Source organism: Bos indicus x Bos taurus, chromosome 3 (assembly GCF_003369695.1).
Source record: "Bos indicus x Bos taurus breed Angus x Brahman F1 hybrid chromosome 3, Bos_hybrid_MaternalHap_v2.0, whole genome shotgun sequence".
Lineage (NCBI taxonomy): Eukaryota > Metazoa > Chordata > Mammalia > Artiodactyla > Bovidae > Bos > Bos indicus x Bos taurus.
The window spans coordinates 101,353,327-101,368,838 of NC_040078.1; the positions used below are offsets into that span (position 1 = coordinate 101,353,327).

The 15,512-nt window shown below is 43.7% G+C and overlaps 1 protein-coding gene, 4 non-coding genes and 1 pseudogene across 5 annotated transcripts; all 6 read right to left on the bottom strand.

The window, feature by feature from the left end:
• Positions 1–395: 395 nt before the first annotated feature.
• RPS8 (ribosomal protein S8) lies at positions 396–3,012 on the bottom strand. Its single transcript, XM_027537461.1, has 6 exons — positions 2,911–3,012; positions 2,390–2,496; positions 1,864–1,963; positions 1,329–1,504; positions 984–1,113; positions 396–561 (listed from the first exon to the last, which is right to left on the bottom strand). Exons 1-6 carry the CDS (start codon positions 2,912–2,914, stop codon positions 452–454), a joined length of 627 nt encoding a protein of 208 aa, XP_027393262.1. The 5' UTR covers positions 2,915–3,012; the 3' UTR covers positions 396–451.
• LOC113890601 lies at positions 669–739 on the bottom strand. The gene has a single exon (XR_003510559.1). It is a non-coding gene; the product is annotated as a small nucleolar RNA SNORD38 (small nucleolar RNA).
• On the bottom strand, positions 1,196–1,265 carry LOC113890602. Its single transcript, XR_003510560.1, has one exon. It is a non-coding gene; the product is annotated as a small nucleolar RNA SNORD38 (small nucleolar RNA).
• Positions 2,039–2,142, bottom strand: LOC113890603. The gene has a single exon (XR_003510561.1). It is a non-coding gene; the product is annotated as a small nucleolar RNA SNORD46 (small nucleolar RNA).
• On the bottom strand, positions 2,580–2,659 carry LOC113890599. Its single transcript, XR_003510557.1, has one exon. It is a non-coding gene; the product is annotated as a small nucleolar RNA SNORD55/SNORD39 (small nucleolar RNA).
• Positions 3,013–14,614: 11,602 nt separating the features above from the next.
• Positions 14,615–14,713, bottom strand: LOC113890585 (annotated as a pseudogene).
• Positions 14,714–15,512: the final 799 nt, after the last annotated feature.

Sequence of the window (15,512 nt, forward strand, 5' to 3'; positions counted from 1 at the left end):
AGAGCTCAAGAGATAATTAATATGTATAACTTGTTCAACAATGCTTAAGTGTAGAACACAATTTCAAGGTTTCTAGACCAGGAGCCTGAAAAAAACCCCAAACCAAAGTCTGCATACAGGGTCTCTAAAAGAACTTTAGGGAGGCAACATGGCTTTGGTTCCAATGATGGTCCAGGCAACGGCCCAATACTGCAGGGGCCCCAAGCTGGGTTACCTCCCTCAGTCTCTGCTCAGCCTGCACAACACATCCCTGTTGCCACTGAAACTCAGCCTCAGGAGCGAGAACTGTTCCTCCGGCTAGAGTCACAGCCCCGTAACAGGCCTGGCCTTCAGGCAGGGGGAACTGGGGCATTCTATAGTGTGCCAAACAATGAAGTACTCTCAGAACATGAACATGGCATAGAACAGTTAACGCCTTTATTAGATGAGCTAAGACAGGAGAGAAGAGGGTTTATTTGCCTTTCCGGGCCTTGATCTTCCTCAGATAGAACTCGAGCTCTTTTCCCTCTAGCACATAGCCGTCTGCTCGGCCACACTGGCCTGGTCTTGAAGCGATGCATGCTGCAAGATTAGAGTATGGTCCTCAGGAAAATGACACTGTGGCCTACCCATATCTATGTATCCCCTTAAGCGCCCAAGTATCCTGGGGGCAGACACAAAGCCCAATGTCTCCTCAGATATACTTTATCATCACTTTGAAAATCAGTAGCAGAACTGGACAAAGTTTTCATCACTGAGACAATCCCTCAGCCTGGACACAGACGAGTTCTCAAGATACTACTGAAATTCAGAGGCCTAGACCAAGTTCAGGCCTATGGGCTCCTGCCCACTATCTTCCATTTCCGCTTTAAACTAACCAGATGACCAAATATTCTGATTTGTGCTTGTTCACTGTTACCAAATCCTTCTGGTGAACTCTCTAGCCTCCAGAGAGCACACCATATCTTGAGACGCCTCCTCCCCAAATGCAGAAGTCATCTTACCAAGAAGCTTGCCCTGCTGGAACTGCTCCTCTAGAAGACTGCTGATTTTCGCGTTCTTTTTCCTCTCATCGTATTTCTTCTGAATTTTCTTTGATCGTTTCTTGTTTAAAATCTCTTCCTCCTCAGGAGTCTGAATAAAGGAAATACAGATGGCTTAGAGGGGGACCCCCAAACCCTAGTTCAGGAGTGTCACATCCCACAGCCCTGCCACCTTCCTCAGCACTAAAGGCTTTCATCTCTCTCCCTTCAGTAGCAGAACTGGACAGAGTTTTCATCACAAGAAGGCTGAAATCAGGCTGGCCTCCCCCTGCACCCCCTACAGGAAGTTGCTCGCCAAACACATACCAGCTTGGCCCCCTTCTTGCGGCCCAGGGGCAGTGCATAGTGGGACTCGTACCACTGTCGGTACGGTGTGCTGTCGATAAGCACAATACAGTTCTTCACCAGGGTCTTGGTACGGACCAGTTCGTTGTTGGATGCATTATAGACAACATCGATTATTCTTGTCTTGCGTGTACAACCTGCTCACAGAAGAAATCCAGAATCAAGCCAAGTAAACCTGATGCCAACAATCTTCCATCCCTACCCTAGTAAGGCTTAAGAAGGGAAACTCTAGCAACAGTTCATCTTCCACAAACCTATCTTTCCAGAGGTGGCTGGCACCCACATTGTCTCCAGATTCAACCCCAATCTCTGAGGCTATTCGAGTTAAGTGGCAGGACAGGATTGGAGGTAAGTCTCCACAACCTCAAAGCTGTTCAACAGGAGAACTTTAGTATCTTGGTCCAGGCCATGGACTTCCTGCTAAAAGCACTTACTGAAGCTTAAAAACAAGGATTAGCTGCGGAGTTCCCACCCACGCCTGCAGGACTTCACTCACACTCCGAGCCCCAGGAGAAGTTCCCCACGTCCAGCCTCAAGGCCCGGTACTTCTTGTTGCCTCCCCGCACACGGACTGTGTGTATGCGGCGGGGGCCAATCTAGAAAACACAAGGAGACAGAAACTAGGTTATCAAGGAAAAGTAAGAGAGAAGGGAACCCGGGCGCGACGGAGGTAACAGTCAGTGTAACTATGACAAGCCCTAGCATTGGCAAGTGGCACATAGGTGACCAAGACGGCCACAACCACGCCTAAGGATACTTTTTCATCATTCCAGTCACCTCCAACAGAGAAAGCCCGATTCTAAACGTTGAAAATTAAGGCTCGGTGCACCGAGGAGCCCACTCGCTCCGTGCGCCCTTGCAGGTACTACTAGGACACGGCAGCAGTCTCCACGCGATCTTTCAGTATCTACCCAGCACGCGAAGGCGAGACCGCCTAGTCCCCACAGCAACTCGCAGAGCCCCACAAAGATTCAACCGACGCCGCAGAAGCGACCTCCCGGGCGGTGAGGACCCGCACGCACCTTTGTGTTGGCAGCGGGGCGTCCCAGCTCATACTTTCGCTTCTTGTGGTAGGGCTTTCTCTTGCCCCCGGTCTTACGGCGCTTGTGCCAGTTGTCCCGAGAGATGCCTGCGTGTGGAAGCGGGGGGGCGGGAGCCTGAGGCAGGGAGTCCGGAGCCGAGGCCGCCAGCCCAACGCCCCACGCCGGCGGTCGCACGCTCAGCTCTCCAAGGTTAGCTCCCCCACAGCGCAGTCGGGAGGTCACAGCATTTCCAAGGTGTCATCATGCACGTGCGACGCAGCCCAGACCCTTCCCGTCCCGACCCCGGCAGCCATGATGGTGCCGCTCGCGGCCCCGAGTCCTGCGGCTCCAGGAATGGCCCCTGGGATGGTCCCGGGGGCCCAAGCCTGAGCACCACCCTCCTCGCGGGGGTTCCGTGTCCGGGGGCCCGGGAGCCCGCGCTGCCGGCTGGGCCCCGAAGCAGGATGGCGCCGGATTGAGCTCGCTCCCCGATCCCGGCCCCAAAGCAGAACGCCACTCACCCATCGCTCGGCGCTGGCTGGAAAGAGAAAACGCAGCGCGTCACGGTCCGGTTTGTAATACGTAGCCCCGCCTCCTTACGTATCTTCCGGGCGCCGCAGAGAGCGGCTTGGGGCGGGAGGGCGGTGTTGCTTACGTTTCTGAGGCGGCGACGAGGCCTCGGGTTTAGGAGGGTCCTGAGAACTCTGCGCCGCGACCTAGGGCCGCGCGAGGATTTCGCGGTGTCTGGCGTGCGTGGGCGCCTCTGCTTCCGGGGCACAAACGCCGGGCAAGGGTTGCCTGGCTTTACGTTTTGAAAAGACCCGTTTTATGTGAGAGCTGTGGGTGCGGGTGCGTTGAAGACAGTAGAGGGGGACTTAGGTTTCGTTTGATTGAGGGGAAAGGAGGTGTGTCAAGGATTCCGAATTCCTCACGTGACCAGTTGGATGGATATTGGTGCTACTTAGTGAAAAGGGGTACGCTGAGGTAGGAGCTAGTCTGGTCTTGTTCATTCTGGTCTCTTGGTGACTCCTGCACGTGGGAATGACAGGCAGCTGGATGTTCATGTCTGGTCATCCGTAGAGAAGGAATCTGGACCGAAGTTGCTGCTTTGGGACTCCTTGGCATATACATGGTAACCAAAGCTACCAGAATGAATGAAACCTAGGGAGAAAGCATAAAGCAAACTTCTTGGAAACGGGGAGTTAATACTTTGGCCTTTGTGGGCTCTAGGTTCTGCGTCACCACTACTCAGTTTTGCTGCTGTAGTGTGAACACAGCCATAGACAATAGGAAACGAATGGATGTGACTGTGGGTCAATAAAATTTAAGGGATACTAGCATTCACTTGTCATGAAACGTACTTTTGATTTTTTTTCTCCCGGCATTTAAAACAAAACCCGGGACTTCCTTGGTATTCTAGTGGCTAAGACTGCTCTCCACGCAGGTCAGGGACCTAGATCCCACGTCCCATAAGTAAGAGTTTGCACTCAGTAACTAAAGATCCCGAGTGCCACAACTAAGACCCAGTAAGCCAAATAAATAAATATTTTTTTTTAAAAAAAGGAAAACTATTCTTAGTTCACGGGCCCCATCAGCATACAGTAGTGTGCCAACTGGTGGCACACAAGGAGGGTTTAGTACCAAGGCTTGAGGAATGGCAACATTTAAGGCCAGGTAGAGAAAAGGAGCTGGAGGGAGCAATTAGAGCGGCCAGAGGAAAGCCAGCACAGGGTGAGGTCATTGTCTAATGCTACTGTGACATCTAGTTAAAAGGAGGACTCAGTTCAGTTCAGTAAGCTCAGTCCTATCTGACTCTTTGAGACTCCATGGACTGCAGCATGCCAGGCTTCCCTGTCCATCTCCAATTCCTGGAGCTTGCTCAAACTCCTGTCCATTGAGTCGGTGATGCCATCCAACCATCTCATCCTCTGTCATCCGCTCCTCCTGCCCTCAATCTTTCCCAGCATCAAGGTCTTTTCCAATGGGTCAGTTCTTTGCATCAGGTGGCCAAAGTATTGGAGTTTCAGCATCAGTCCTTCCAGTGAATATTCAGAACTGATTTCCTTTATGATTGACTGGTTTGATCTTGCAGTCCAAGGTACTCTCAAGAACCTTCTCTAGCACCACAGTTCAAAAGCATCAATTCTTCAGTGCTCAGCTTTCTTTATAGTCCAACTCTCACTAGTGATTATTGGGTTGAGTGCTACATTGGAGTGGGGAAAAATTTGAAACTGCATTTTTCAAATTCAAACAGGAAATTTAAAAAGATACCGTACATGTAGATAATTCTTTTAAGAAGTATGACTTTAAAGAGGAGGAGAGAAGCTAGCTGGTGGCTGAAGAGAAACTCAAACAGAGGGAAGTTTTTCAATAGAGTAAACTGCCTGATAAGACTCTTTTGCACTTGGCTCCAGATCCTATCCCATCCCATGCCGAAAGGATTCTCCCACCATTATTCCATTCTCTCTTCTGTATCGTCAAACTTCCATGGCTTCCCTGCACATTAAGAATAAAACCTAAATTCCTTATGGCCTAGGAGACCCAGGGGTATTGGACCCTTGCTTATCTCTTGCCTTATCAATTTGACCTCATCTCCTACCTGTTCCCCTCCCTCATCTGCAGGCACTCTCAACCTGTTGTTCCTATCTCAGGCTTTCCTTCTCTTGACTGAAAAGGCTCTTCACCTAGGGCTTAGCTTGGCTTCCTCCTCACTTCAGGTCTCTCACTACCACACCTATCCCCCATATACCTTTTCTGAGCCTGCTTTGTAAAGTAGCAACTCTATACTAACATTGTTTTTACATGCTTATTATCTGTCTTCCCACTAAAATACAGTAAGCATGAAAGTAGGAACTGTGTTCACTACTGTATTTCCAACACCTAGAATAATCATTCTGGCATTTAATAAGTACTCAAAAAATATTTGAGTGGTACTCAAATATTTGAGCAAATTATTTTTCTGCTTACTACATTGTATTCAATGGGTTTTACCAGTAGATTGACATCTTAAAAGAGTATAGTGCACGTATGTCATACATCTCTCTATTCCCAGTCCCTTGGTACAAGAAAAGGCAATTGTGTTGGACATAAAAAGGGGAAGTTGGAAAAAAAAAAGTGGGAAGTTGGAATCAAGGTACACGTGTTAGGTGATGGGATTTTGTGATAGACTAGATTATAAGGATGACAGAAGAGCAACATGAGGTTCCTCCCCTGGGAAAACACATTAATGGTGGAGTGACATCACTAGAAAACACAGGAGAGGCAGGTTTCTAGAAAGTCAATCTTAGGATAAGTTTAAATTGCCTGTGGGACATATAGGTGCTATTTGTATTGCAAGTAGTTGAAAAGATGAGTCTGAAGCTTGGAAGAGAATGGGACTGATATTTCCCACCCCCACTCATCATGGTCTCTATCCACCTAACCCAGTGTCTACCCCATCAACTCTTCTATGTCGCTCAATCATTAAAATCTAGTGCTGGGACTTCCCTGGTGGTCTCGTGGTTAAGAATCCTCCTTGCAGTCCTGGGGACTCAATCCCAGGTCCGGTAACTAAGATCCCACACGTCTTGGCGCACCACAGCTATTGCAACCTGCACTCTCTGGAGCCTGCCCAGCTGCTGCAATGAAAGATCCTGCATGACATGACGAAGACTTGACACAGTCAACTAAATAAATATGTTTTAAAACCCAGTGCTATTTCATAATACAAACAAAGTAGGAATAAAAGGAAATTTATTTAGTATGGAAAAGAGTAGTATACAAAGCCACAGCAAACATCATGCTTAATGTTAAAGGCTGAAAGAGTCACTCCTGAAATCAGGATGGCCAGGAAGCTGGCCTTCACCACTGTTATTCAGTAGTATACTGGAAGTTCTACCCAGAGTCTTGAGGAAAGAAAGAAAAGACATCCATGGGTGAATGGAAAAATTAAAACTGTCTATTCACAGAACACAGATCACATCATATTATATATAAAACTTACTATAACCCAGGTGGTACAGTGGTAAAGATCTGCCTGCCAATGAAGGAGATGTAAGAGACATGGGTTTGATTCCTGCATTGGAAAGATTCCCTGGAGTAGGAAATGGCCACCCACTCCAGTATCCTTGCCTGGAAAATTCCATGAACAGAGGAGCCCAGCATACTACAGTTCATGGGGTCGCAAAGAGTCAGACACGACTGAATGACTCAGCACACATACATACACATAACAAAAAATTATTTGAGCTAGTCAACTAACTCAGCAAAGTTATAAGAGGCGGAATCCGTTCACACACTCTATCTAATATGTATATACTAGTAATAAATCGGACAAGGCAATGGCACCCCACTCCAGTACTCTTGCCTGGAAAATCCCACAGACTGAGGAGCCTGGTAGGCTGCAGTCCATGGGGTCACGAAGAGTCGGACTGAAGTGACTTAGCAGCAGCAGCAGCAATAAATCATCAGAAAAAGAATTTATGAAAGCAATTTCATTTTAAATAATGTCAACATTAATATTTAGGAATATATATTTAATCAAGATACAAGACTTGCTTTTATGTATGTACAACTGTCAATTTGAAATTACTGGAAAATAAATTACTTTTCAAAATAACAAGTTGGGGTCAACAAGAGGCTGATAAAAAAAAATAAAAAATTTTTAAAAATTTAAAGAGAAGAAATAGGGACTTCCCTGTTGGTCCAGTGGTTAAGACTCCATACTTCCACTGCAAGGGGCATGAGTTCAACCCCTGGTCAGGGAAATAAGATCCATGAGGTACAGCCAAAAATTAATTAATTAAAATTTTTTTAAAAAGAAATAAAGGAATATGGGAATTTTTTTAAGTTCCCACATTTTCCTGAAAATCCAAAAAATTTAGAAAGTCATGTGTGTTCAGGAATGAGTACATACCCAGGAGACTTGAAAACCCCCTAGTGTCAGTGAGAGATGACTGACCAAGCTCTGCACAAGCAGAAAGTAAGGTCTGTACACCATATGCAAGTGGAATTTATTTCAGGTTTGCAAGGTTGGTTTAACATCTGAAAAATCAATTAATGTAATATGCCTTATTAATAATAAAGCAGAAAAGACATATGATCACCTCAAAACACAGAAAAAGCATTTGACAAAATCCAGTATCCTTTCATGATAAAAACACCCAACAAATTAGAAACAGAAGTGAACTTCTTCACCTCTTAAAGGCACCTACAGAAAGCCCCCAGCTAACACCATAATGAATGATCAGGGACAAGACAAGGATGTCCATTCTCACTACTTTTGTTCAGAATGACATTGGGTGTTTTATTCAGGCAGGGAAATTAGAAATAAAAGGAAAAGAAAAAGAAATAAAAGGAATGTTAATTAAAAAGGAAGAAGCCAAGCTATCTATATACAGATGACCCCCTATTTATATTATCTATTTATAATAAATAAATAAATAAATAGAATAAATCCCAAAGAATCTACTAAAAAGACTATTAGGGTTATTAAAAGAATTCAGCAAAGTTGCAAGGTACAATGTCAACAGTCAGTGGGGGCAGGGAGGAGAGGAGATAAATTAGGAGTCTGGGATTAATATATACACACTACTAAATATAAGATAAACAACAAAGATCTACTGTTTAGCACAAGGAACTATATTCAAAATTCTTTTCCTGTAATGGAAAAGAATCTGAAAAATATATGTATATATTGACTATGCCAAAGCCTTTGACTGTGTGGATCACACTAAACTGTGGAAAATTCTGAAAGAGATGGGAATACCAGGCCACCTGACCTGCCTTTTGAGAAACCTGTGTGCAGATCTGGAAGCAACAACTGGACATGGACAACAGACGGGTTCCAAATAGGAAAAGGAGTACGTCAAGGCTGTATATTGTCACCCTGTTTATTTAACTTCTATGCAGAGTACATCATGAGAAACGCTGGGCTGGAAGAAGCACAAGCTGGAATCAAGATTGCCAGGAGAAATATCAATAACCTCAGATATGCAGATGACACCACCCTTATGGCAGAAAGTGAAGAAGAACTAGAGAGCCTCTTGATGAAAGTGAAAGAGGAGAGTGAAAAAGTTGGCTTAAAGTTCAACATTCAGAAAGCTAAGATCATGACATCTGGTCCCATCACTTCATGACAAATAGATGGGGAAACAGTGTCAGACTTTATTTTTGGGCTCCAAAATCACTGCAGATGGTGACTGCAGCCATGAAATTAAAAGACGCTTACTCCTTGGAAGGAAAGTTATGACCAACCTAGATAGCATATTCAAAAGCAGAGACATTACTTTGCCAACAAAGATCAGTCTAGTAAAGGCTATGGTTTTCCAGTGGTCATGTATGGATGTGAGAGCTGGACTGTGAAGAAAGCTGAGCGCCAAAGAACTGATCCTTTTGAACTGTGGTGTTGGAGAAGACTCTTGAGAGTCCCTTGGACTGCAAGGAGATCCAACCAGTCCATTCTAAAGGAGATCAGTCCTGGGTGTTCTTTGGAAGGACTGATGCTAAAGTTGAAACTCCAATACTTTAGCCACCTCATGCGAAGGGCTAACTCATTGGAAAAGATTCTGATTCTGGGAGGGATTGCGGGCAGGAGGAGAAGGGGACGACAGAGGATGAGATGGCTGGATGGCATCACCAACTCGATGGACGTGAGTCTGAGTGAACTCCAGGAGTTGGTGATGGACAGGGAGGCCTGGCGTGCTGCAATTCATGGGGTCGCAAAGAGTCGGACACGACTGAGCGACTGAACTGAACTGAACTGAATACTTATATACAATATATATAAATATCGGGAAGATCCCCTGGAGAAGGAAATGGCAATCCACTCCAGTACTATTGCCTGGAAAATCCCATGGACAGAGTAGCCTGGTAGGCTACAGTACATGGGGTCGCAAAGAGTCGGACACGATTGATCGACTTCACTTTCTTTTCACTTTCATATGTATATATAAAATATATATATCCGAATCACTTTGCTGTACATTTAAGACTAATACAACGTTGTAAAGTAGCTATACTTCAATTTTTTTTTAAGTTTAAAGAAAAGATCACACAAAAGATCAGTTGTTTCTATATATCAGCAATGAACAATCTGAAAAGGAACTTAGAAACAATCCCTTTTGCAATAGCATCCAAAAGAATAAAATACCTAGGAAATATATTTAACCAAGGAAGTAAAAGACTTGTACACTGAAAACTATAAAATATTGTTGAAAGAAATTAAAGACGTAGATAAATGGGAAGACATCTTGCATTCCTGGATTAATATTAAGATGGCAATACAACCCAAATTCAATGCAATTCCTGCCAAAATTCCATCAGCCTTTTTTGCAGAAATGGAAAACCTGATCCTTAGATCCACATGGAATTACAAGGGCCCTCAAAAAGCCAAAACAATATTGGAAAAGAATCAAGTTAGAGGATTTCAAAACTTATGGTGGTTCCTTTGTGGCCTAACGGTTAGGATTCCAAGCTTTCACTGCCATTGCCCAGGTTCAGTCCCTGGTCAGGGAACTAAGATCCTGCAAGCCACACAGCATGACCCAAAACAGAAAAAATATAAACTACAGTTACCAACAGTGAAGTATTGGCATAAGGACAGACATACAGATTAATGGAAGAGCTTCCCAGGTGGCTCAGTGGTAAAGAATCTGCCTACCAATGCAGGAGATGTAGGAGACCCAGGTTCAATCCCTGGGTCAGGAAGATCCCATAGAGAAGAGAATAGCAACCCCACTCCAGTGTTCTTACCTGGAAAATCCATGGACAGAGGAGCCTGGTGGGCTACAGTTCATGGAGTTGCAAAGAGTCAGTCAAAACCGAGCATGCATGCACAAAGACGAGTGGAATGGCATTTAAAGTCTCATAAATAAGTGCATTCTCTTTTTTTAATTTAGTTAATATATTTTTGGCTCTACTGGGTCTTCATTGCTGCTCCAGCTTTCTCTAGATGCAGTGAGCCAGGGCCTATTCTCTATTTTCATTGTGCAGGCTTCTTACAGTGGTGGCTTCTCTTGTGGAGCACAAGCTCGAGGAAGTATAGGCTTCAGTAATTGTTTCATGAAGATTCAGTAGTTGCGACTTAGTTGCCCTGCAGCATATGAAATCTTCCCGGACCAGGAATCAAAGCCATGTTCCCTGCATTGGCAGGTGGATTCTTAACCACTGGACCACCAGGGAAGTCCTCATTTTCTTTTAAAAAAATTTATGTTTGTATTTCCTTCCAGTTTTATTGAGCTATAATTGAGGTACACCACTATATAGGTTTAAGTTGTACAGCATAATGATTTGATTTATATATATTATGAAGTGATTATCACAGTAAGTTTAGTGAACATCCATCATCTCATATAAACATAAACTAGAAAAAAATTTTTTTCTTATGATGAGAACTCTTAGAATTTACTCTTAACTTTCATGTGTAACATACAGCAGTGTTAATTATATTTATCACGTTGTACATTACATCTCTAGCAGACATATATCTCATAACCGGAAGTTTTTACCTTTTGACTGCTTTCATTCAATCCTTTAGTCCCCATGCCATCAGTTGATTTTCAACAAGGTTGTCAAGACAATTCAATAAGGGAAAGAACAGTCTTAAAATAAGTGATGTTAGAAAAACTAGGTATCCACATGCAAAGAATGAATTTTGAAACCCTACCCTACAGTGGCTACAAAAATTAACTCAAAATGGATCAATGGCCTAAATATAAGACCACAAAACTCTTACTAGAACACATTAGAGTAAATCTTCACAGCCTTGGATCTGGCCTAGGATTCTCAGATATAACAGCAAAAGTACAAGAAAAACAACAAAAAGTTAAGACTTCATCGAACTTGAAAACTGTTGTGCTTCAAAGGATACCATCAAGAACATGAGAAGACAACCCATGGTGTGAGGAAAAATATCTGCAACTCATAATTTGATAAAGGTCCAGTATCTAGAAGATGTTTTATAAATAGCTCTTACAAGTCAATGATAAAGACAAGCCAACTTAAAAATGGGCAAAGGGCTTGAATATAGACAAGAGAATTGAAAACTGAAGTTTTGCTCACACAAAAACTTGTATGCGAATACTGATAGCACAAATGGTCTATTCATTATGCCCAAAAGTGGAAGCAACGCAAAAGTTCATCAACTGAAGGATAAACAAAAACTGCTATGGCCATTCGATTGGAATATTATTTGACCATAAAAGGAGTGAAGTGATACATGCTACAACATGATCCTTTAAAACATATGCTAAACGAAGAAGCCAGACACAAAAGACCACATTTGATATTATGATATTGTTTATACCAAATGTCCAGAATAGACAAATCCATAGTTTAAGAAAAATAGATTAGTGGTTGCCTAGGGCTCCAGGGAGAGGTGAGTGGTGGTGTATATGTGGCTGCTCATGGGTAATGGATTTTTTTTTAAATTGAGTTTGATGTACAACAGGATTTCCTTTGGAGAGTCATAAAAATGTTCTGGAATTAGGGGTGATGATTGCCTAATTAGTGATAAATGAGTACACTAAAAAAGCCCGCTAAATTGTACACTTGAAAAGAGTGAATTTTATACTATGTGAATTACATTTCAATAAAGCAGCTATTTTTTTTTAAGCCCTAAAAAAAAAATAAATATTAAAAAGCCCTGGCATATTTAAGAAATAAAGACCAGCGTTCGCCGCCGCGCCTCCGTCGCTCTCCAACTCTAGGGCCGCCTCTAGCTCGCCGAGCTCCAGCCGAAGGAGAAGCAGCGTAAGGGTCTCTGGACCGCCGCTTGTTCAAAGCCGACTGTCCTCAATCGACGCGTGGTAAAGCACGGAGGAAGCGGCTGGCTACAAAAGCCGCTCGCAAGACTGCGCCCTCTACTGGAGCAGTGAAGAAACATCATCTTTACATGCCTGGTATGGTGGCACTCTTGGTTTCTCTATAATCCAGCGAATACTGGCAATTTGATCTCCAGTTCCTCTTCCTTTTCTAAAACCAGCTTGGACATCTGGAAGTTCTTGGTTCGCATAATGCTGAAACCCAGCATGCAAGATTTTAAGCATGACCTTACTAGCATGGGAGATGAGTGCAATTGTCTGATGGTTAGCACATTCTTTGGTATACCCTTCTTGGGGATTGGGATAAAGATTGAATTTCAGAAAAACATCTCTGTTTCATCAACTACGCTAAAGCCTTTGTGTGGATCATGACAAACTGTGCAAAGCTCTTAGAGAGATGGGAATATCAGACCATCTTACCTGTCTCCTGAGAAACCTGTATGTGTGTCCAGAAGCAACAGTTAGAACCCTGTATGGACCAACTGATTGGTTTAAGATCGAAAAAGGAGTACACGTACTCATCTATATGCTGAACACATCATGAGAAACGCTGGGCTGGATAAATTACAAGCTGGAATCAAGATAGGTGGGAGAAACATCAATAATTTCAGATATGCAGATGATACCACTCTAATGGCTGAAAGTGAAGAGGAACTAAGAGCCTCTTGATGAGGGTGAACAGGGGAGTGAAAGAGCCAGCTTAAGACTAAATATGAAAAAAGCTAAGGTCATGGCATCCGGCCCCAGTTACTGCATGGCAAATAGAAGGAGAAAAGGTGGAAGTAGTGATGAATTTCCTCTTCTTGGGCTCCAAAATCACTGCAGATGGTGACTGCAGCCATGAACTTAGAAGATGATAGCTTCTTGGCAGGAAAGCGATAGCAAACCTAGACAGTGTGTTGAAAAGCAGAGACATTGCCAACAAAGGTCCATATAGTCAAGGCTATAGTCTTCCCAGTGATCACATACAGTTGTAAGAGCTGGACGGTAAAGAAGTCAGAATCCCAAAGAATTGATGCCTTTAAACTGTGGTGCTGGAGAAGACTCCTAAAAGTTCCTTGAACAGCAAGATCAAATAAATCAACTTTAAGGGAGATCAGCCCTGAATATTTACTGGAAGGACTGATGCTACAGCTGAAGCTGCAGTATTTTGGTCATCTGATGCAAACAGATGACTCATTGGAAAAGTCCCTGGTGCTGGGAAAGATTGAGGGCAGCAGAAGAGGGCTTCAGTATAGGATGGCTGGACGGCATCACTGATGCAATGAGCATGAACTTGGGCAAACTCTGGTAGATGAGGGACAAGGAGGCCTGGCACGCTGCAGTCCGTGGGGTCATAAAGAGTCGGACAAGACTGAGTGACTGAATTGAACTGAAATGGTGTTTGTAGCATTTTTATCACACAGTAGATTCCATCCATTCACTATACTTTTCTGAGTTGTCCTACATGGAAAGACATGTTTTTAATGTTGTCTGTCTCCTGTGCTGTTCCTGTAAGTTTGCTATTAAAATACATTAAACTATAAAAAAAGGAAAAAAGAAAGACCAATGTGGTTGGAGAATCATGAGAAGTTAGAGAAAAGTTCATTTATTCATTTGATATATACACACTGTGTGCTTGCTCAAGATATTGTAGATACAATATGAAAACAAAAATCTTGGTTCTTCTGTGCTTAAATAGCTAGCACTTATTAAATGTGAGACATTGTACTTACTGCTGGGTGTGTGAACTCAACTTTCTTCTTTTTAACAGTGCTGCATGACTTGTGGCATTAGTTTCTCAACCAGGGATCAAACCCAGGCCCCTGGCAGTGAGTGCTGAGTCCTAATGACTGGATAGGCAGAGAATTCCCAAACACTATACCAGCATTATTCTTATTCTACAGAGAGCACGAGGTAAATAACCCACTTAAGTTTCTAGTCACAGATCTTGGATCATACCCTACACTGTGGCTTTAGAAGCTGGGCTGTTAGTCTCCAAGTCATTCTGCTCAAATTATGTTCCCACTGGACCAACAGAAAGGAGCTGACCAGGTACCAGGTGGGGTCTAATGCCATGGGAGGGCATTCGGAATTTATTAAAAGCTTCCTCTGGCTGGTTGAGGAGAATGGGTCTCTGTGAGTCAAGATTTCAAGATAGGGGGCCAGTTAGGGAAGGTGGTCAAGTCTGGGATGGCAGCATTCATTGGATCTTTGCAATTCTGAGGTGGGTATAGGTGGCCTCATTTTACAGATGTGGCAAGCTGGAAGCTTTTAAGGCCTCAAGAGTTAGTGCCATTTCTGTCAAACTTTTTTTTTCAATCACATGTAACTTTTGAGCACTTAAAATGTGACTAGTATGTCTGAGAAATTAAATTTCTCATTTCATTAATTTTAATCATGGTAAATGGTTAGTAGTGGTGGTTCATTATTGAACACCACAGGTAAAAATATGGAATACTTCATGAATTTGCCTATTATCTTTGCACGAGGGCCATGCTAATCTTCCTGTAGTTCAATTTTAGTACATGTGTTGCCGAAATGCGTGCTCTGTCAAACTGATTTAGCGGAATTTTTAAAAATGTCATTACAGAATGTTTAAAATTTTATTCATTTAATTTTTGGCTGTGCTAGGACTTCGTTGCTACTTGTGGGCCTTCTCTTGCTGTGGTGTGTGGGGATGGGCTACTCTAGTTGTGGTGTGTGGGCTTCTCATTGCAGATTTATCTTGCTGCAGAACACAAGCCCTAGGGCTTGAGTTCAGGTGTTGTGGTGCATGGGCCCAGCTGCCTCCCAGCGTGTGGTCTCCCCAGACCAGGGATTGAACCTGTGTCCCCTGCATTGGCAGGCAGACCCCCAACCACTGGACGACCAGGAAGTCCAAGGTGAATTTCTGAATCTAGGTCCTCTATTTGGTTATTTGATGGCACCTCACTCATGCGATTTTCTCACCATGCGGGGAGCCGGTGAGGCATTCCACTCGTGACAAAGGTCATGAGGAAGGAGGCTCGGCATACGCAAAGGCGGGATCGAGCCTCAGGAGTCCCCCCGGATATTCTCGAGCATTTTCCCCCAAAAAACCAGAGTCTGCCTACTTTATTGCTTTGTGCTCTCACCTCTGACTTTACTGGGGGCTGTCCCCTACCACCATCTCTCTCTCTGTGTGTCAAAGAGTTAACTTACAGCTCCAATTAATAAAGTTCCTGGGCAATTAGGAGTGTTTAAATCCAAACCCCTCTGATGGCTCTCTAACTCGCCTGACAAGTTTACCCGGACTCCTGCAGCTATGCATACGATTGTTTACAGTCTCCCAGGAGAGGCATGGGAAGCTTAAGATATTCAAA